Genomic DNA, 22159 nt, shown 5'->3' with positions numbered 1-22159 from the left:
ATTTTGGGTGTGAAGCGAATAATTTTCGAATATTTCTCACATGTTTTTCTAATACTTCGAAGTGAAATTACAGAAAAAAGGCTACAGAGAATCCCTAAGTATGTTGTTACGAGAGAGGAACAATTACAAGTCACAAACATGGTCAAAGAACAGATTTATTCCTAAGGGGTGATGCAGCTTTCGTATCGCGAGAAATAAAAAAAAAAATCGATTTTCGCAAAATCATATTTTCAGTTTCTTATCTCTTTTTCAGATTCCAAAATACTGTCACTGAAAACTACTAGAAGTGCGGTAATAAATTTGTTGTGCTTGCCGAGGAGGCGAAAATTACTGCGGAAATAGCAAAAAAAAAAAAACCAACAAAAAAAAAACTCTTGTAAAAAAATTATAGCTCCGCAACGGCGCAACCGGGCGCCGTCATCTTGGGCTCGTCAGAAAGAGCACTTCTCCATCTTCAAATTTCCTGCTTCAGCTAGGTACTTCATTGAGAAAAAAGCGTCCAAAAAGCAAATGTTTGAAGTTCATTTCAAGAGCACACGTCGCCACTGGTCCAATCCTCGCTCCGGGAGAGCGTCGTATGTTGCTTGCACGTCGCGAGGTCACGGCTGTCTAAAATCGCGCTACTTAGCGACGCGTTCGCACTCATTCTGTGTGCACGGGTCGATGATCATTTAGAATATAATGACGCTTTGGTTTGGCAGCTGCAAGCAGAAGCTCAAGCATCATATTAAGATAGTGCGTCGCGAACATCGCAGACGTGCGTCTCGGACCAACTGTTCTGCTTATCAGCATTATCAGCATTTCGCACCTCGTGACGAAGACCATCATGGGACGACTCTTCGTACTCGAAGAGTCGTATTGTACTACTCTGAAACATCGGGTATCGCGGACGCGCACATCGCGACCGAGCTTACTGCTCGTAGTTGTGGCTAGGCCTCGCTCACGGCGCCGATGTACGAGACGAATCCGAACTTTGCTTTCGAAGAAGTTGCAATGCATTTCGTTGCAAGCAACGAATCGCATCGCCCGCTGGCTCCCCCCCCCCCCCCCCCCCCCCCCCCGAAAAGCTCGTCGCGCATCGACCGCTCAGAGCACTGGTGGATGCGGCTAGCAGTTTCGCACGTCGGCGCCCCAAAACTCAAGACCAAACACGCTGCACTCCGTTTTATCATCTTTATATTTACTTTCCGTTATTATAAACTATTAAATTTATTTTCCGAATGTTCGAATAGTAAAATTTCGGTGCGAATTGAATCGAATAGCAAACACTATTCGAAAAATATTCGAAAGTTCGAATATTTGCGCACCCCTAATATATATCACTCACACACGCACGCATACACAAAAAGCCCGATAAGTCACCTAAAAAATGCTACACATATGACAACAATCCGCAGTTAGAAGTGTGTGGTATTTCTTTTTTTCTGGATAAAGATAGAATTAAAAATTAAGCACAAATTTTATTGAGGAAGGGGAGAGGGGAAGCAAGAGGGAACAAAGTGAGGTCTCACCAGCATCTGGAATGGCTAGCAAAGCAGTGAATGCTCGCATGGCCGCACGCTTCAGCTCATCTTGCTTTTCAAATTCCTGCTTAACTGAATTTGCCTTTATTTTGCTTCCACAGGTGGTTTTCAGTGGTTCCACCAGGCGTTCCAGCCCTGCAGCACAAAGGAAGAAACACATTTAGTAATATATACAGTAGACTCCCGTTAAGACGAACTCAGAAAGACCGCGGTCATCTGTTCGTCTTATCAGGAGTTCGGCTTATCAGAAGTGCCCTCAAAAAGAGACATGCTAACATGCCAAGTGCATCCAAATATGTTACTTGAAAACACTGAATGGAGTAGACTTACAATGGGGGCACAAAGACAAGAAAAAGCATTTATTTGGCTCGTCTAGATAAAAACTATGCCTTCAAGCAGAGTATTTACACGACTATTACGAGCACCCGATTTCGCGTATGATTTTGCCCATGAAGATATTTGCTACCACATTTTAATGATAAAACTGTAACACGCTCCTATGTTGACGATTAGAAAAAAAATTAAAAGACAAGCACAATTTTCCTTCATTAAATTTATTGCCCTGGCAGTTCCTTTTCTTCTGTGAGCCTGTTTTGTTGGCTCTAAGATCACTTCTGGATACGCCTCGGTCGCGTGCTGATGCCTTGACAAAGTCATTATACGCTGAGTTGCTTAAGAAAGTCTGCAAGGTTTTCTTCGAGGTCCGGATATTTTCCCGTTTTCGGCCCGTAGTAACTTTTCCTGATTGATGTGCAGCTGAAGGTATCCCATTGGGCTACTCACGGTCACAAGCCTCACCACGAAAAAGACACAACGCAGCTATATTCACTGTGCAAAATAGCCTTCCTTTGTCGTGCACTTCCATAATCAAAATGGCTCATCACAATTTGCACTTCACTGGGAACAGATACAACGCGCACAGGTCCTACACGAACTACAGTGTAACGCGAACCAACACGAACTGGACCACAAAATAAGTGTGCTCGGCCGCCATTGTGTGATGGCGATGACAATGCACCTGACCCCTCTGACGATCGTAGTTTCGGTTTCGGACTGGATTGTAATGCACAGACTCCCCTTGCGTTTACCCCTCTGACCACGGCGGAGGGGCCCCAAGCTCTTGTGTTCTTCTGTTCTCCTTTGTACTCCAGCTGGGAAACCAAAGAACGGGGGTGAATGCAAAAGGACGCAATGGCTTGGGGGTCCAAGTTGTAAATCCCCCACTCTTTTGGTTGCTTTCTTTGCTGATGAAGCCCACACCTCCCCCACACCTCCCCTCTCACCCCCAGGTTGGGGGTGAGAGGGAATACCGGCTTTATCCGCTGACCGGTCTTCTCGCACCCTCCGTCGCGATTTGCTTCACGTCTTTACTCCAGAAAGCGCTTTTTTTTCATCTTTTTTTGCTTTTTCTAGGTCGCCTGAATGCCCCACCAAGACTGCAGTGTTCGTTTCGTAGAATCTCTAGCGTTATTGATCACCGCGAAAGTTCGTCTTAACAGAAGAGTACAGTTGGGCGGTTCGTCTTAAGCGAATTTTTTTTGCATTGAGTCTATGGGAAACCAAACAAATGGTCCCATGTTGTTCGGTATAAGCGAGAATTCGTCTTAACCGAGTTCGTCTTAACGGGAGTTCACTGTACATGCAAAATACCATCTGCCCTCCCTCAAGCTCATGCAGGTGATTAATGTAGTTTAGTTACCACTACCCATTGCAATCACACGAATAGTTCTGCTACCAAGACTCTGTGTGCTCCGTCACAAGCTGCAATGCCCTTCACCTCGTATCACAAAGCAAAAGTGCATGTTGAACATTTGCTTATGTACTTATGACCTGAAGCATGCGTAAATGCACAAGCTTGCTTGAAAGTTTCCCATATCGACATCTATGACATTCAACTGCAACAATTGCCACGTCCGCCGCATAATGAAACTGCAGTTTTATTCACCACAAGCAAGCGATGAACAATCGCATGAAACAAGTAGCCACAAGACACAACGATGAGATGTGCACTACATGCTCTCCGAGTGATCGGTGACGTCCTCAAAATCAGTCTCACACTGCTATAGTCAGTCAGTGTGACGTTAATGCGCCGGTAGAAGTGGCCTTCGCTTTGCTTGTGAATGACAGCTGCGGCCACTGCAGTTAAACTGAAGTAAAACGCACCCGCTGTCCAGCATGAGTATCTCGTGGACAAGATAGGACGAATAAAAGAAAGATAAAACCATTTTGCAGAGTCTTTTTCTTTTCTCAAAAAACACGCAGCCAACTGGAAAGCAAGCTAGGCACCTATCGCAGGAATAGACGATTTTCCGCAGCTGGTTTGTTCAATCAAAACTAAATGGCGCCACTGCGCCATGGCCGTCACAATGGCCATCCCCCTGCTGTGGCCTTTCAGAGCACTGCTCAATGTGTCTCCGTCCGTGTCGCGTCGTCTGCTCGGCGTTCCCATACTGTCTGCGCGCGCGCAAGTAAAAGTGAACAGACGGCATCTGTGGATGCAGTTTCCTTCAGCCTCGAATTTATCACGTCGCTGTCATGCGCTGTGTGGCCCGTAAGTTCAAAAACTACGCATTTATTTGTTTTATATTTGTGTCCTGAAGCTTCGAGAGCAATGTACTCGTGAGTATTTTGCAATGCTTCCAAGATTCATTCCCATATTGTCGGAGACAAGGCTTGGCCGGCATGGCTAAATAAACACAGCTGATCGCAATAATAAAGACAAAGCATACCTGACGCTTTTTCCCCAGCGTGAGCTGACACAAAACGATGGCCAATTTCGTCATTTATTTATTGCTGTGAGTACAGTGGGCGAGTAGCATGCGCGAGTTCAGATCGAAGCGGGCAGTCGCGTCTGCATGCGTGCTGCCATGTTGGCTTGTAACCCCAGCTACTGGCGGTTGCTAATACAACAATTAAAGGCATACGCCATAAATACGAAGTAGATTAAATATATCGCTTATCGTTGTGGTGTAGTACGTACCAAACAAACGCAAATGTCGCGACGTTATCAAATTTGAGGTGATTACATGTAGAACTATGTTTTGCAGCGCAGGCATGTGACTTGCTTACACTCTGCTGCAACCAGCTTGTGTGGTATGGCCACAGCTGCTCCGCTGGCTCAATGCGTTGGCTGGGGCAGCTGGCTGAGGGAAGGCCAGTTACGATCACGTGATCAAACATGGCAGTGCCCCTGCGCCGCTGCGGAAAATCGGCTATACACACGTACTTAACAGGTGTGTTACCAAATAGCTAAAGCAGTGATCATAATCACTTTTAGTGAAACAAAAACAGACGAACCATCATGAACTTCTTTCTTTAAATAATAGGTGTTGGTTTCAGAGGTGCTTCTGCTCCTTTCCTCATCCCATGCAGCCTTTAGTTTATCACTTTTGTTTGTCTGTACTATTTCATTTAATTTACCCTTACCTGTTGGAAGCTTTTGTGCAAGTGACTGAAATACAGGTGAAACCTCGGTGATACGATCACAGCTCATAGGAATTTCGGGGTGATACGAATTTTTCGTTGGTCCCGGCCAAGGCCCATTGGCCTGCAATGTAATGTAGTACAGTTGTTGCGAACCAATTTGCACCCAGCGACGTTTGATACGAACGTACGCTACTGCCCAGGTACGAAAAGGTGCTGTCGCAGAAGACACGCCAAGCACGTGCGAGCGCGGGAACGCAAGCGTGGGCATGCGCACCGCACCACCAAATTGCCAGAATCACAGTGTAAGAAAAACACTTTTCTTACGGTCAGAATAAACCTTCAGAGACGCTTCACGGCCTCCGAGATTGTGCGCAGCGAATCTTTGAGGCTCTTATGTGCCTCCGTGTGCATTCGCGTTTTAGATTACAGGGGACATTAGCGCCAAGGTTTTTCTTTTTCCAATGCGTCGACGCGGGCTGCTGTAGTTGTACTACTGTGTTTACACGTGCCTGCCTCGTGCATCAGACATCCTATGAAAGGTGGACGAGGACCGAAAGAAGGCGAGGCCGGTCTTGGCGAAGGAGTTAGGCCTCACAACGCCAACATGCGCGACCGCTGAGGTCGCATTTGTGCGGGCACGGCTGTAAATCTCCCAAAAAACATCCCCAACACCTCTGCGATAACAAAATCATAACACAGGGCTGTGGTTCTGTAATTTTGTGGCCTTGATCCATCGCTTCAAAGTGCTTTTTTTTTTGTTACTTTCGCTGCAGTACTCCAGTGTCATGCAAAAAAGCATACTAAAATTTGGAAGGGGCTACTGCTGTCACAGGTCACAACGCACCTGGTTCATTAATTAAATAGGCACGTGCGGGCCGTATATTTACGAGTGCTGGTATGATTGCCAACATCTAAAAACTCAATTGACAATAATTCAGGTTTCTTCCTGACGTTGCTGCAGCCCCGAAAAACACAAACGAAAATGTACGCCAGCTTTCTTTTGTCGCATGCTAATTTTCTATGCTCTCTGTGATACGAATATTTTTGGTGGTCCCGTGAGATTTGTATCACCGAGGTTTCACTGTACAGTAGACTCTTGTCAAATGGAACCTGAATTGACCAGGAAAATATGTAGTTCCATTTACTGAAAGATGGACAGGGCCGCAGAATTTAAGTACAAAACCAATCATATTAGAGGCAGTTGTTCCATTTATGCAGCAATTTTGTTTGAGTTATTTCCGTTTACCGAGTATCTGCTGTAATAAATATACTGAATAGAGCTGTGCGAATAGCAAAATTTTGGGTGCGAAGCGAATTCGAATAATAAAGATTGAGTGCGAATCGAATCGAATAATTTCGAATAATTTTCGAATATTTCTCAAACATTTTTCGAATAATTCGAAGTGAAATTACAGAAAAAGTTGCAGAGAATCCCTAAGTATGTTCTTGTGAGATCGCAACATGAAAGTGTTTCTTTTCGCTAGGTTGATGAAGTGCTGGTGGGGTCATATTTCATAGATGTCTTTCTTATCAAGAGTGAGGCAATGTAGAGGCCGAATTGTATTTATGTACATGATTTGGTGCAACCAAAGCGTTGCCGACATCACTTTACACGTGATAGGCAGAGATGCCATTTCCTCAGCCTCTCCTCCTCTGTCAACTGCTGTGGAAGGCCAACTAATGTGGCGGACAAGGGTGTGCTCCCTTCAAGTCCGGAGTTCCAAATTTGCCTCGTAGACGTTGATATATGAGAACATTTGAAATTATGGAGGATAAAAAGCTTCGTCGTCCGATTTTTCGGACTTCCTGCCCAAATTTCAGGTCCAAAACAGCATTAATTGAGCCTCCAACTCTTCCACATCTTTCATCTCCATATTGAAACCAGCGTTTTCTTGAGTTAATACATTTTCGACCGTAGCGGAGCTTGAAAGGCAGCTTTGTCACAATACGGGGGTGTGATGAGGTGAAGCATATTGAAAATCTAGGGACCACTTCCAAACGGACGTTGATTATCTCTTGGCCAAGTTCGACCGTAACGGACCTTGAAAGGCAGCTTTGCCGCAATACGGAGGTGTGAGGAGGTGAAGCATAAAATGTCTGAGGCCCGTGTACTTAGATTTAGGTGCACGTTAAAGAAGCCCAGGTGGTCGAAATTTCCGGAGCCCTCCACTACGGCGTCTCTCATAATCATATCGTGGTTTTGGGACGTTAAACCCCAGATATTATTATTAGAGAGGTGAAGCATATTGAAAATCTAGGGACCACTTCCAATCAGACGTTGACTGTCTTGCCCAAGTTCGACCGTAACGGAGCTTGAAAGGCAGCTTTGCCGCAATACAGAGGTGTGAGGAGGTGAAGCATATTGAAAATCTAGGGACCACTTCCAATCAGACGTTGACTGTCTCTTGCCCAAGTTCGACCGTAACGGAGCTTGAAAGGCAGCTTTGCCGCACTACGAGAGTGTAATGAGGTGAAGCATATTGAAAATCTGCAGGGGTCACTTTCAACCGGACGTTGATTGCATTTGTCTTTGGGAAGTTCGAATAGTTCGAATAGTAAAATTTCAGTGCGAATCGAATCGAATAGCAAACACTATTAGAAAAATATTCGAAATTTCGAATATTCGCACACCCCTAATACTGAAGCATTGTGAAGGCTGGTTAAACAGCAGGGCTGGTGGCATCATATTGGTAGGCATGGTCTGCATCGGTGCAAACAAGACCACACGCATTTCCCTCCTACTCTCCCAACCAAATGCCTTCCACAAAGTCTTTCTTTCTTTCCCTGTGCACACAAGCTTTTGCCCGCAGACTTCATCTTTAGTGGACCAGTGGTGAGAGTGGGGTTCATCCTATTTCTGTGGCTCATACCCGCTGGGAACTGCGAACGCTCGCCGGAGAACAGCCTTGAACTTAAACAGCTCTGCTGTTGAAATTCAGTCCCATAGGAATGTATGAGCATTGGCTAGAACCTTTGGTCAAAATTAACCACAAAATGAAACGACAGCAACGTACCAGAACAGGGAAACAAGCATGCAGAAGACAGGTTACAGGCCTTACTCTGAAGGATGGCAGCAGGGCAGAGTGTGGAGAGGCGCACCAGCATCAGGTAAGTGAGCATCTTGATGTCGTAGTGATCCTTCAGGCCTTCCTCCACGTGGTTGAGGAACTCGAAGACATCCAGCTGCTCCAGGCATGTGTCCAGGAGCGTGTACATGCACTCGTACGCTGCCTGCACCAATGACAGCACAAAAGCAATGAACCACGAGACATCGAGGCAATGCTCCTCCAGTACATTACCTTGCGAATGTCCAGTCCATCATCCACGGTGTGCTTGAACGGCCCCATCTCAACTTCGCGAATGAGTTCGTTCTGAGAAAGAAACGAAAGAAGGTAGTAGATAACACATGGAAATATGCCTTTAGAACTGTGGTCATTGTGCACAAAACTAAAGCTTACATGGTACACTTCCTGATTAATTGACATAACAGCACACTAAGAAATTTGCAGCATAACACTGTATTCTACCAGATGGTAGAAAACATGGTAGATGATAAAAAGATTGTGCAGAGCTCACCTATGAATACCGTAAAAATCTGAAAATTGGTGAGGCCAGACCTATTCACTAGCTTGATATACACCAAAACTGGTATTGCGTGACGTGACTGTATGACGATAATAAATGACAGCTGGTAAAATGAAAATCATAACATGCATGTCACGTACGGCGTGACTTACATGCCGCGCTTATGGTGAGCTCGCGGCTGTTTCACTAGCCTGATATGCACCAAAATTGGTACTTCGCGACGTGCCTTATGATGAGCATAAATGACAGGTCCTAACATGCAAATCATGACATGCATGTCATGTATGGCATGATTTACATGACACTGCGTGTTCTTACTTCCGGCTGTTTTGTTAACAGGATAAACAGTCAAACATGGATATATCAAACCCACATATATCAAATATTCAGCCATATCGAACTCGTAAATTATCCCCTTGAAAATCCTTTGTAATAAAAGTATAGAAATTCGCACATCTATATCGAACGGTATTTTTACCTGCCATCGGATATATCGAACACTGCACGAGCTGGAAGGCGCACTTCGGCACTCGCTGAGCCCTGCAACCTTTGCGGCACCGCGCCTCAGCCGACACCCGAAACGCTCGAAAAACGTGAGGGCGGGAGGGCTCGGACTGTGCTCCTGCTGGGCGCGTTCTCCAACTTGTGGCACAGCTTTTTTTCCCCCCCTTTTTTTCTCTCTCTTTCTCCTACGCTCTCTGCGTTACTGTCGGCTCGGAGAGCAGGAATGAAGGAGCCGGCGGCCTCCTCCTTTGGCCTTTTCTTTTTTTTTGTTGTTGCTGTTTTGTAAGTTTTGATCAGCCAACCACAGCTCGTGCCTTTCGTACATCGCTGCTGCCCTCGCAGGTAGCCTGGGCGCCCAGGTAGCCATCGCCGCCATCGCGACTGATCGAGACGCTTTGTTGGCGGCGTTCACTTCCGTGAGTTGCTGCATACAGCCGCATTCCTCTTTTGCGTGCGTGCTCCCCTGCGAGCTCAAAAACATCGAGCTGAAGTTTCTGCTGGCCAACACGATAGCAAAGCTGCAACTGCTCGACCAGGGCATCATCAAGTCCTTCAAGGTGGGCTGAAGGTTGACCTGCTTGGTGCCATTCAAATGGTGACGGGCGACTGGCGAGACGTGAAGATGGACACAGTGGCCAACTGCTTCCGGAAGGCAGGCTTCGTGACAGCGGAACTTGCGGAAACCAGTGAAAACGGCGACGATAAGCACATAGATGACGCATTTCACGAGTTATCGCCCCTCTTCCCAGCTGCCGTTCCATTTGAAGTGTCTGCGTATGATTTTGAGGAAGTGGACTGCAATGTTCGGGTAGTTGCGAGCCTCGCTGACGAGGACATTGTAGCTGCGGTCACAGGGACCCAGGATGCCCAGGCCGACAGAGCAAGTGGCGACGAAGATTGTCTGGACGAGGCGGCGGCTACAACGCGCGTATTCTGCCGCTGAAGTGGCGGCAGCGTTCGGCTCGATTCGCCGTTTTTGCAGCGACATGAGTGAACCGAGGTGTCACACCTGGACGGCGTCTTCAACTTCATTTCGAAGACGAAGAAGCAGGCCAAGATAAGCGATTTTATTTCGCTCAAATAAAACATTCTGTTGCATCGTGTGTGCGGAATTAGTTGTCATTCTTGAATGCGCTGACTGCAGGTGATCGTCCGCCACTGGTAAGGTCTCGGGGCCTGTATTTTTTTTATATCGAATTATTCATATATCGAACTAATTCATGATCCCCTTTGAGTTTGATATATCCATCTTCGACTGTATACCAAAATTGGTATGGCATGACATGAGTGAGTGACGAACATAAATGACAGGTCATGCATTGTATGTACCAGAATATACGGTTCATCAGCGTGGTATATACCATATTGTACATGCACACACGCATGCATGCATGACAAACATGCGATATATAGTGGACCAGATGTCATGATATGAATGTCTTCATTTGCCTCAAAGACAAACAAGGTGCTTGTATGCAGCTGTTTGCTGGCTGCTTCGCATTACATAGAATCCCACAGTGCGTGGGATCTGTCGAATTTTTTTCTCTATGCAAATTTCTGATCCGAGCAAGACAATACCACAATGCAATGCACCCCTATTTTAATGGGAGTAAACTGTAGCAAAAAGCGTCTGCCTCGGCGGTACAGTGGTTACGATGCTTGCCTGCTAACCCGAAAGACGGGTTGAATCCCAGCCATGGCGGACGAAATGCTAGAGGCCCGTGTACTGTACAACGTCAGTGCAGAACACCAGATGGTCGAAATTTCCAGAGCCCTGCCTTGTGATGTGCCTCATAATCGTATCCTGGTTTTGGCACATAAAACCCCAGATATTATCATTATTATTATGAAGTAAGAAGCTAAACAAAATCCTATTGGACATCTGAAAATTAAAGTAGAAAAAAAAACTTGGCCAGGTCCAGGTCGTGAAAACCGTCAGACGGCAAAGCTGTAAGTGCGCAAGTGTATGTGAGCATGGCCTGAGACAGCTTAGTCTCATTTTGAGCATCATCATCATTTCCTTTTATTTATTTACTACCCCCTCTGATCATGTGACCTGCATGACACCGGACAGACATGCAGACGGCGCAGGCTAGACTTGGAACAGCTCTGCTGCTAAAAAAAAAATTATAGTACTGTGCACTTGCCCTTTAATACCTCCACAGTGACCGTGTTTGTTAATGTAGTCCCAGAAACGTTTTTCTTGCACCTGTTCAAAAACCACGTTGTGCACTCACCCGCACTTTCGTCTCTTGGTACAGCTGGGGAAGAAGCGTATCGAGTAAGTCTCGAACCATTTGGGGCCGGTTGTGAGCAGCAGAGTTGAGAGCCAACAGTGCCACCCTCCGCACACCAAGATCTGGGTCTCCCAGGGCACCCAAGAAGCGTGCCAACCGTGGCCGCAGCACCGCCGATGCTTCTGAAGGTGCTCCTGCATGAGCCGTGTTCGCACCAACTTTTAGGTTAAAAGATAAACCTTTTTATGCAGCACGTTGTGCTCCACAACCTATGAAGTGTGCTTTAAGGATTGCAGGATTATAATTTATTATCCCAGAAAAAAGAATATTAAACTTCTGCAGCATCATGAAGGCTGGGCTCCCCTTTAAGTACCATGATGGCTGTCATTATCTCATATTTTTTCTCTTCTCGGATGATTAGTGTTCTTTTAAAATCATCATTATTCCTGTTAACCGTTTTACTTTTAAGCCTTTTTAAAGATGTTTCATGCTTAAATACCATGTACTAATAAATGTGAGCATACGCTACTGCCTAACTCGCCACCCTCTCATATGAGAGTAAAACTGTTGTGAAATAGCTAATGAATTAATAGCACACACAGCACGTGCAACAAGACTGCAAGCACCCACCGGCTGAACCAGCGTGTGTGGCGCTGGGAGAGCGTTCGGCCAACGCCCACTTGGCAGCAGCCACCACTGTGGCACGAGCCAACGGCGAGGGGCTGTCCAGGCAGGCCTCCAAGCGAGGCACGAGTAGGGCAGGGCGTACCAGCGCCAAGCGACCCAGGCACTCTGCAACTACATTGCGCGCTCCTTCTTCCGGGCACTCCCAGTGCTGTACTAGAAGGGACCTGCACCACCAAGCAGTCATGCAATCAGGGGAGCAATGTAATGTACACAGTGATAGAGCGGTAGTACCCTCAGTGCACTATGAGCCACACATTACTGGTACTCAAACTAGCAAATTGAATCGAATCAAATAATGGGGTTTAATGTCCTGAAACATAAGCGATGACGGATGCTCTAGTACAGGGTGCTGCTGATCGAGTTCAAACATTTCGGGGTTTCTTTTTTACTGTGCATATAAATCCAATTACATGAGAAGTGTCAGCACTGCTGCATTTTAAACCCATTGGAGTGCATTTGCACTGGCTAGGAATCGGAACTAATTATGCAATGCCCAACAGCAGAACAGCATGGCCAATGGATTATTGTAGATGACTGTACCATACCAAACAAGACAACCACATTATATCTTTTTTTTTCCAGCTAACTCACATAAGGCACAGAAAGGCACCAAATCGGGATTTTAAGGAATGTTGACAAAACAAATGTTTCCTTAACTGGTGGCGTAATGTACGGTGAAGTGTGCAGAATGGAAGCGGACACAGGATGGGAAGGAACTGAGATGGCACTTGTTTATGTTTTGAGGTTCGCCACACAATACTACTAACTAGCCCGGTCCTACATCATGCTTCTGCATAATGATGATCGACTAAGTTATTAGTCATGTTTCGGCATCCATACTAACCAGATAGACTCGATGAATGGGTCAAGAGCCTGAATGCTCTCGGGACTCGACGACAGGCAGCTTATTATCTGCAAGAGAGCACGAAAAGAAAATGTCGTTCAAACACTGGAATGGCAGTGCAACTGATGCAGTGAATGCTGATGAAGATCTAACAAAGCCTTTATTTTAGATCCCTAGAGATTTATTAATAATCACGCATCAGCATCCACTGCAATGTGGTGGTGAGAACCTACCTCCTTGAGCGAGTGCAACAAAAGGTATTGCCTCCTGGGCTGTTCGCCAATTTCCTTCAGCACGAAAGGCAGGTACTCAGTCAAATTGCCAACGCTCACATTACCTGCAATGTATGAGTTTCACCATGAAAAAAGTAGCAGTTTAAAGAAGAGGTCATAATAACCACACCTGCCTAAATTTCTGACTACAGCAAAGAAAAAAAAATGCCACTTAATGCATTCAAAGGGCCAAAGCTACAAAGAAATTGTTCCACTGCTGTGAGCCATGGTATTTCAAGCTGCAAGAGCAGGAGACCTCTACCTTTGCCACCAATGCTGTGGTCAGTATGACCAGCTCCGCAGCTAGGGTCAGAGTCCAAGCTACTTGGTAATATGACGCATTGAGAACAATAAGTGCACTAAAACATGGACAATGAAAAAAAAAGAAGACACACAGAGTACTTGTATAGCCACACACAAGCACATGTGCTCTGAAAGGACTCAGCTTGGAGCCATTTCTAAAGGCCGAACTATATTCAGCATTTCTGGCAGCATTTTCCCGGCGTTCCGTTCCTTGGCGTCGACGCTATGGGTGACGGTGGCCAAAACGTCCACCTCAGGACGGTCCAGACACCACCGGTGTCAGCGTCGGCGCCGGAAACAGTTCGATGGACGCAGAACCAATCAGCATGCGGCTGGCAGCGACTTTCACTACGTAACGGCATCATCGCTGCTGCAAAAACAGCTGCCTCCCACCTCGGATGTGGTGGGCGGCACTGATGCTTGTATTTGACTTAGTTTGTCTCCTATAAGCTTCGACAGCAAAGTGCTTGTGATACCTTTAAACTCTTTCCTAGAGCCGTACTTAAGTTCACCGGTATGCTTAACAGGAATGAGTGTATTGGCTGAATACGTGGCCTCAAAGATGTGGGACAACTTCAAGCTCAGAGGCCATATAATAAGAGTTTGTGGTTCTTCTTAATGCCAATAACTGGCGCTACAAGTCAAATTAAAAAAAAGACCTTTCGGCGCCACTGTGACTCGTTTTTTGCACCACAAAACTGCAAATGAGACATAAAAGCTATAATCAGGAATATATCTTGTTGGTCCATTGACCGAAACTGTACACTGCTTTACGAGGTGTCAAGTTCATTCCCTCTGGTCACATGCACTGTGCGACGCTGAGCTGACGCTGGCCTCAATGTTCCTCGTATGGTTTGCCGCCCTCTCTGGTGGCGTTGATGCGACACCGTCGAGGGTCGCAACGTCAGAAAACACCGGCAAAAACGCTGTATATGTTTCGGCCTTAAGACTAGCAGATTCTCAAACCACAGAAAATGGTTGCCTCAAGTCGACATGGTATGTAGGGCTCCTCATTACCATGACATACTGTCATGGTGGGATAACTGCCACTGTAATGGCAAATTTGTACTTAGCACAGCAGGGTCAGAAACATGCTCCCCCTTTTAATTATCGGAGGAAGATGCTTTGAGTATTTATGTGTACTTAAAGCTGCTTATGTACGACAAACAGAAGCACAATTCGAATAATGCTGCCAGCGAAAAAGACTATTACTGTCGACGACCGATAATTCAGACTCCACGGGGAACGTAAATAAGTCCGAGTTATCGAATGTCCGAAAAAACGAATGCGTCAGAAAAAAAATACTTTTATTGACACTTCAGGGTCCCGGTGGCCGAAAAAAGTTGTCAATGCATTGCTGCCCACACTTCCACTTACGTGCAACCAAGTCCGTCTGTATCTCCGCCAGTGTGATGTGATCGCTCTACGATGACGAGCTGGTTTCGTTCGTGAAGGCAACGCGTCTGTGTGGCGCACTTAGCAGTCGCACAAAGAGGCAGCATGAATGGCGGCGCGGCGCGTTTGGGTTCTCGCCTATTAAACGCGTGCACTACGCATGCAACTGCACCAGGCCACATGCACTATCGAGCAGTTGACAGAAGATGCTTTTCGTAAGGCTTGTCAGCGATTGAGCCGTACTGGCGCGTTTGCCACCTGCCGCCATCACACCTCCGTGCATTTCCACTGTTTATCCGTAAAGACATCGCCGCATGGCGCCGTGATAGCGGCCCCTTTGAATTTCCGGTCCGCTTTACCCTCTGCTACTGTCGCAAACAGGTCGACTCACGAAAGCGCTGGTTCGAACCTACGAGATGATGATTGCGGCAGAGGTGAGGGCTTCAATTATTGTCTTTCGGACCTCCAACTTGGACAGAAAGTCCGAAAAATCGGACGCCGAAGAGTTTTAGCGTCCGAAATTTCCGATGTTCTACACCATTGACGTCTATGGGGCTGGTGACGGTGCCGTGAAAGCGTCCAAATTTTCGAGCATGTCCGGAAAATCGGGCGTCCGAAAAATCGGCAGTTGACTGTATCTGCCGCGTTTCGTTGTCGTCAGCGCGGCCTTCGGCACTGGCTGTGAGGGCACCGTTGGCGCCATTTAACTCAGATCTTTTGAGACAGCAGAGCGTAAAATAAAGTAAGTCTCAAGATAAAAATGAACGCGCGCGCAAGACGCTTTACCGCAGACGCATTCGACAGAATGGCGGCAATAGCAGCGCAGCGCGGGGATACAGGAACCGGAATGTAAGATGTTCGCGATGTCGATACGATTTCCCACAGTTGACCAGTGCCTCCAAGATTGGCATTTCCAATCACAAATCTCTGAGGCATAAAGTAGTGATCGAAATAAAGCCTCATAGATCACCAATTAGCTTTGGTTTTGATCTCTCTGAGGCCATGCTTTATATGGCACAGGTGCCGGAGGAGATAATGGCTGGCGATTCGGCGTGCACGACCGTCTCGGACAGGGTCCGGATTATCGAATGTAGATCTCGCAGCTGTCCGAAATATCGGTCGTCTTTACATATTACTTCTATGGGATCATTGGCGGTGCCGTGCGACTGTCCGAATTACCGAGCATGTCCAAATTATCGGTGTCCGATTTATCAGTCGGCGACTGTATTATGATCGTTACAAGATGTTACCAGCCATGTAAACACTATCATTCATGCCATGTAAATATCTTTACACGGCACGGAACATGCTGCTCTTCGATGTGCGATATTAAAATTAGCAAAAGGGACGTTCACTAGAACCATACCCACATGGCATACAAAGCAAGGTTGAAAAGTCTAGTTTTGACAAACCTAAGGCAAAGGATGCTGCAGTCTTCACATCTTCACTCTGTGATGAGAATGCCTCAAGGAGCACAGGATTGAGATCTGCAACGCTGCTCAAGTCTCTGGAAAAACGAGAGTGATAATGTTCAGGGGTGTAGCCAGAAATTTTTATCGGGTGTGTGTGTGTGTGTGTGTGTGTGTGTGTGTGTGTGTGTGTGTGTGTGTGTGTGTGTGTGTTCAACTATACTTTATGTATGTTCGTGCGTGTGTTTGTATGTGCACATGTATACATAGGCAAGCAAAACTGAAAAATTTCGGAAGGGGGGGGGGGGTTGAACCCCCCCCCTGGCTGCGCCCTTGATAATGTTCATTTCTTACAAGTGTAAACACATGGTAAAAAACAAAAGTGACCATTAAAAGAGAACACTCACATATGCCGGCCAATTTCTCCAATGGCAAGCAGGGCGAAGAGCTGAATCGAGTCCACACTGCGATTAGCCTGCACAAATGGATGCAAAAGATGATAAGAAACTTGCTTTGTTGCAGCATCTGCATATCCCAAGATGTCTGCAACTAATCATCATTATATGATCACAATGAGGCAGCTTGGGTGACCAGTCTTTCAATGGCTGAACAAGGCACATAGGTTGAACAGGGGCTATGACGGCTTGTCACTCAGTGTCCACCGCCTTACTGCAAACCTAGTGTTGGAGGTCGTGTCATTTCAATGTTTCAGGAACGTGTTAAAAGGAACAGCATCGTGATGCATTTGCTCACCCCTCACCGTGATACAGTCGAAACCGCACAAACCAAATCTGAAGGGGATCACAAAAGAGCTCTATATATAGGTAATCCGATATATGAAACATCTTATATATCAAAGATATATTCGTGGGCATTTTACAACTGTTTGATAGGCACAATAATTCGTTATATTTGGCTTCGACTGTAGTGCTCGCAGTCACTGAGTGATTTTTTTTTTTTTTTCCTGTTTGCTCGTGCACACACGACACCATGCTCGCTAATCTGATAAGTAAGCAAACATTTACAGCAATACAGTAAATGCTCGTTAATTCGGATTTCACGGGACCGGAAAAAATGTCCGAATTAACCGAATGCCGAATTAACGAATGAACAGGAAAAACAACATTAAAATCAAGTTGGAGAAGCATACCTTTATTTGCTGAAGTATTTTGTAATGGTCGTCTGCGTTTTCACGCAGATTCCGGCTTACATTACAATTTTTCTTAACTTTTCCAAATGGCCAACAGCACGCAAACTGTCGGAAGTGCTCAGGCACACGCCCTCTAATATCAAAAGCGCCTCCGAGACTTCGCGTGAGGTGCGATGAGGTCGCGACATCATTAATAATTTCTTGATCGGGCAGGAGACCAGTCGTGGTGACACAATCATCAATCGCGATGTGCTCCTGAAGGGTCATATCTGTGGGAAGGACAGCATCGAAGGTCGGGCAGTCACCGTCGGTGGACTCGGCTGACACGTCGTCGATGCCACCGTCGGCTACTGCCGCATGCTCGGGCCTCACATGTAAACACGGTCACAACGGGAAAAAACAAGAACTCCGCAAGAAGAGACTGTGCCGACACAACACAAGGGAAAATGGCGTCGGAGGCGCAGTGGAGCGAAGAAAGAAGACGCCGACGTTTGGTGACGCTGCGATCGCCCCCACTAGTTGATGACGATGGCGATGTCACTCAAGTTTCGGTTTCGCCCCAGTGGTGCCAGCGCTGCTTTACCACACATTTGTGTAGCGGCAGCCGTCAGAATTTGTCCGAATTAAGCGGTGCGGAGCCCAATTCTGACGAATTAACGAAGGTTTGGTCCCATAGATTAACATGCACTTTGGCCGGGACCAATAGAGCCGTCCGAATTATCCGAATTTCCGAATTAACGGGTGTCGAATTAACTAGCTTTTACTGTATACATGTCGAGAAAATAACGGACTTCCTTTTGAGTAGTAATATGACTGCTCTCACTATCAATGCGTCACCTGCCGAGTGAAACTGTGGTTTTTTCTTTTGCGTATGCGTGCCCCATTTTAGTGTGTTACAAGTAAACTAAGTGTTCCAAACAGAACTAGCTTAGCATTTTCAATTTAGCTACAGATATCTTCTCACCTGAATGTCATGCAGGAACTTCTGCACCACAGGTATTGCCTCCTGTCGGCACTGCAGAGTCAGCGCAGCCACAGCCTTAGCCATAGAATGGTAGGCCTGCCGATGAATGGTGGCCACGGCGCCAGCACCTCCCGACTGGTACACGGGACTACTCACCTCCTGAGAGCAGTGCACACCAAAACCTTGATGTAAAGGAAAATTTTGCATGCTTTGCGAGCATGTGCCCTCCATGATAAGGAACTAATATTTTTTAATGAAACATACACTAAACTAAGCCCCCATACCTCACATGCGATTACATAAACTTTCAAATAATCGCGGCTTCTCTTACAGATTCTGTTTGTCATGTGGCACGTTTTCGGACTACTCACCTCCTGAGAGCAGTGCACACCAAAACCTTGATGTAAAGGAAAATTTTGCATGCTTTGCGAGCATGTGCCCTCCATGATAAGGAACTAATATTTTTTAATGAAACATACACTAAACTAAGCCCCCCTACCTCACATGCGATTACATAAACTTTCAAATAATCTCGGCTTCTCTTACAGATTCTGTTTGTCATGTGGCACGTTTTCGTCATGATCTTGCACCACCAACAAGAGTTTGATCTCTTGTTGCCGTGATCTTGCATCACCAACAAGAGATCCCTTTGTCATCACTTAAACCTGAAGTGCTCACACAACCCTTATTTTTACTGAGCACGATGCAGCTGACATAACTCAGCGGAAGAGAGGCGAAAAAGATAAGCCAGTTAATTGCTATCCTTGAAACACTGAGCAGTTGTCAACTGCGCAGTTGCAATGAGTCTACTCACGTGTAGCAGCTCCTTGAAACCTAGACCAGGCAGGCCCAGGGAGACCAGTGCCTGGAGAAACTCCAACATGGCATTTAATGCACCACCTGAAATATTAACAAGAACACAGTAATTGCCCTGTGTGCAGTGTAGGAAATGAATCAAGGCAATGGTTGATAATGTAAAAAAAAAATGACAACCACCCACGACTAACACAATCATGAACAAGGGGCTAGCTGCTCTTTAAAACTCTTTAAATTCTTGATCGATTTTGATGAAACATGCTATGTCTGTAGGGAACAAGGTGACTTTTAAGGGCTCGTTTTTCTTTGTTAGGCATTATATTAATGAGAACTAACAGACAATAATGCCAAGTAAAGTATAGGGGATGTTATTTCTAGTAATTAGAATATAAATTTGAAGAAAGTAAAGTGGACGAAAAGATAACTTGCCGCCGGCAGGGACTGAACCTGTGGCCTTCGAATAACGCGTCCGATGCTCTACCACTGAGCTATGGCGGTAGTCATCCTCTCGTCCACTTTATGGTGTATATATGTACATTTAAACCTAGAATACTTTCCTAGGCATTATTGTCTGTTAGTTCTCATTAATACAGATGCTATGTCTGTGTAATTTATGTGCTCATTTCAAATATGAAACTATTCTTCCTATACAAAATGTAGCTTTTAAGATTTCAAAATTTTCATGTGCCTTTTCCGGGAAATATTTTTTCCTAAAGTGGGGGAATGACAATCTAAATCTGCAAATGACAATATTCTCGAATGAGAACTGCACACAATAAAACAAGAATGGATGTTCTAAACACATCTGAACAAAAGTTATGGTATGTTCAACATTCAAGAGTAAGTCCATGTAGAGCTGAGATTTGACAAATGGGGCATTTTATGCTTGTGCACAAGAAAAAAAAAAGAGCAACATCCCCACTTAAATGAAACACCCGGTAGGATAGCTAAACGAATCTGAAATGCAACATTTCAGATCTGTCACAAAGAAAGTGGATTGCGCAACACATTACCGTATTTACTCGAATCTAACGCGCACCTTTTTTCCGGAAAAACGAGTCCAAAAATCGCATGCGCGTTAGAATCGAGTACCGAAAAAAAAAAAGAAACTCGGTTATCGTATTGCCATCGACATTTCAAAATGGCCGCCTCCTACGCGCTTGCCCATTTCTGCCATTTTTTCAGTTCGTACATGTGCTGAGGAGATTGTCATCCCGTTCTGCGTTCGCATTGACGGCATGGAAGTGCCGACTCCAAATACTCGACGAGTGTACCACGATGCCGCATTTAAAAGAATAGTTATTACATGTGCAGAAAGACTGACGGAAATCGGGCCGCATCGCGGTCGTTCGGATATAGTTTGGAGTTCCCGAAACGTGCGTGCGAGACTGGCGCAAACAGAAGCAGAAGATTTTTTACAGCAAAGCTTCACGAAAAGGTTTCAGTGGACCAAAGCAGGGCCGGTTTTCCGAAATCGAAGTGTTGACAGCGACGAGGACTGATCCACGTATCGCCGCCGTAGTGGTGACAGTTTTAGCGGCAAGGCCCGCTTTTTGACTTTGTGTTTTACTTTTTTGAAACTTCAGTTCTTTAAAACCCAAATACTTCTTCTTCTGAATGTGCGAAGTTTGACTCCTACGGACTTTTTTTGTTCTTTTCCCTCACGAAAAATGGGTGCGCGTTACAATCGATGTATTACTTCTTTTTTTTTTTTTGGTCACGGAAAACGGGTGCGCGTTACAATCGAGGGCGCGGTAGAATCGAGTAAATACGGTAAGCAGACATCCATGAATGACAAGAAAAAAAGCAGGCCTTCAAGATGTGTAAAAGCTTTTTTTTTTTTTTTATGCTGCTTTGTAAGCTAACACCTCCCTGTCCCGATAAAGCTATTCAGCTGTTTTCACATGCCAAAAATAAACCGGCTGAAAACGCACCCTGCAGAAGAGGTGATCGCACCAACACCAAAATCTCGGGCAAGATGGCACAAGGCACCAGAGACAATGACTGTTGGTGCACCCTGGAGATGGATGTAAGTAAGCTCAGCGTCAGCTGCAAGAAAAAGTACGATTTCTTCAGAAAAAGTGGCTTGTCACATAGTTTCCTACTATATTTACTAGAGGAACTGTGGTGCTGTGATCGTTCAGCCACCATGGCAATAATGGGCAGTACATGGATTTGCCTAGTCTTCAAGCTTGCGGCTTCGAACACATTTGTGCCATTGTTCGTTGCGAGAACCAATGACGCCAAGAAAGGTATAGGGGACGTTAGTTGTACTGTTTTAAGTGTATTGTAACAATTATTGGTATTAATGTGAAGACAGTAAAGTGGACGGAAAGACAACTTGCCGATGGTAGGGACCTAACCTGCAACCTTCGGTAGTTCCTTTTTCAATACATGTGTGCTGGACACGCAAGTGCCTTCAGAGCTACATCGTTGCTATCTATGATCACGACTACTGTGGTTTTGTCCGCAGCAGATGGCCTGGATTTAATTCTTATTCGAACTACATCGATGCTATCTCTGGTCTACAGCGGTTTTGTCTGCAGCGGTTGAGGCCAGTAACATAATATCTGACTCAGTGCACGTTGGATGCGTGTGTATTTTTGGAGTTTCGTCGTCACCATACCCGATCGTGTTGACAGCAAGTGCATTTTCACACACAGCAGTTGTGGCAAACAATAACCACAGTTTTGACTCTTCGTGCACTGGCCGTGCACATACTTCGAAAGATTCTAGAACACACTACTGTTGAAGTCACTCGACTGTTTCAGTACACGAGTTCGTATCACCCGTCGTGACGCGGAAGTGTTCAGAACATCCGAATTTTTACCCATTGGATACAATGGAATTCAGCTGGGAAATTTTATGAATTCGTACGAGCCCGAAATTCTATCAGCCGGGTTTGTAACACCGAGATTCTACTGTATTATGAACAAAAATACAACGAATTATCGGCTCTAATGAAGTAAATGAAGAATAGGCTAGGCACAGATGCCGCGTTATGTATACACTCATACCTCGATATAACAATTATCGGTTATATC

General features: G+C 45.7%; 1 protein-coding gene across 1 annotated transcript in view; it reads right to left on the bottom strand.

Moving 5' to 3' along the window:
* Positions 1–22159, bottom strand: part of LOC119382607 (cullin-associated NEDD8-dissociated protein 1) — a 59513-nt gene that overhangs the window by 937 nt on the left and 36417 nt on the right. Inside the window, exons 17-28 of the mRNA XM_037650386.2 lie at positions 21050–21164; positions 19114–19199; positions 18300–18458; positions 16593–16660; positions 16189–16283; positions 13040–13143; positions 12807–12874; positions 11906–12126; positions 11276–11469; positions 8249–8320; positions 8009–8180; positions 1512–1658 (exon numbers count right to left, since the gene is read on the bottom strand). Coding sequence (XP_037506314.1) covers positions 1512–1658; positions 8009–8180; positions 8249–8320; positions 11276–11469; positions 11906–12126; positions 12807–12874; positions 13040–13143; positions 16189–16283; positions 16593–16660; positions 18300–18458; positions 19114–19199; positions 21050–21164 — 1501 coding nt within the window. The remainder of the gene's footprint in view (positions 1–1511; positions 1659–8008; positions 8181–8248; positions 8321–11275; positions 11470–11905; positions 12127–12806; positions 12875–13039; positions 13144–16188; positions 16284–16592; positions 16661–18299; positions 18459–19113; positions 19200–21049; positions 21165–22159) is intronic.

Source organism: Rhipicephalus sanguineus, chromosome 2, assembly GCF_013339695.2.
Source record: "Rhipicephalus sanguineus isolate Rsan-2018 chromosome 2, BIME_Rsan_1.4, whole genome shotgun sequence".
In the NCBI taxonomy this organism is placed as follows: Eukaryota; Metazoa; Arthropoda; class Arachnida; order Ixodida; family Ixodidae; genus Rhipicephalus; species Rhipicephalus sanguineus.
This window is presented reverse-complemented; position numbering and strand designations above follow the sequence as displayed.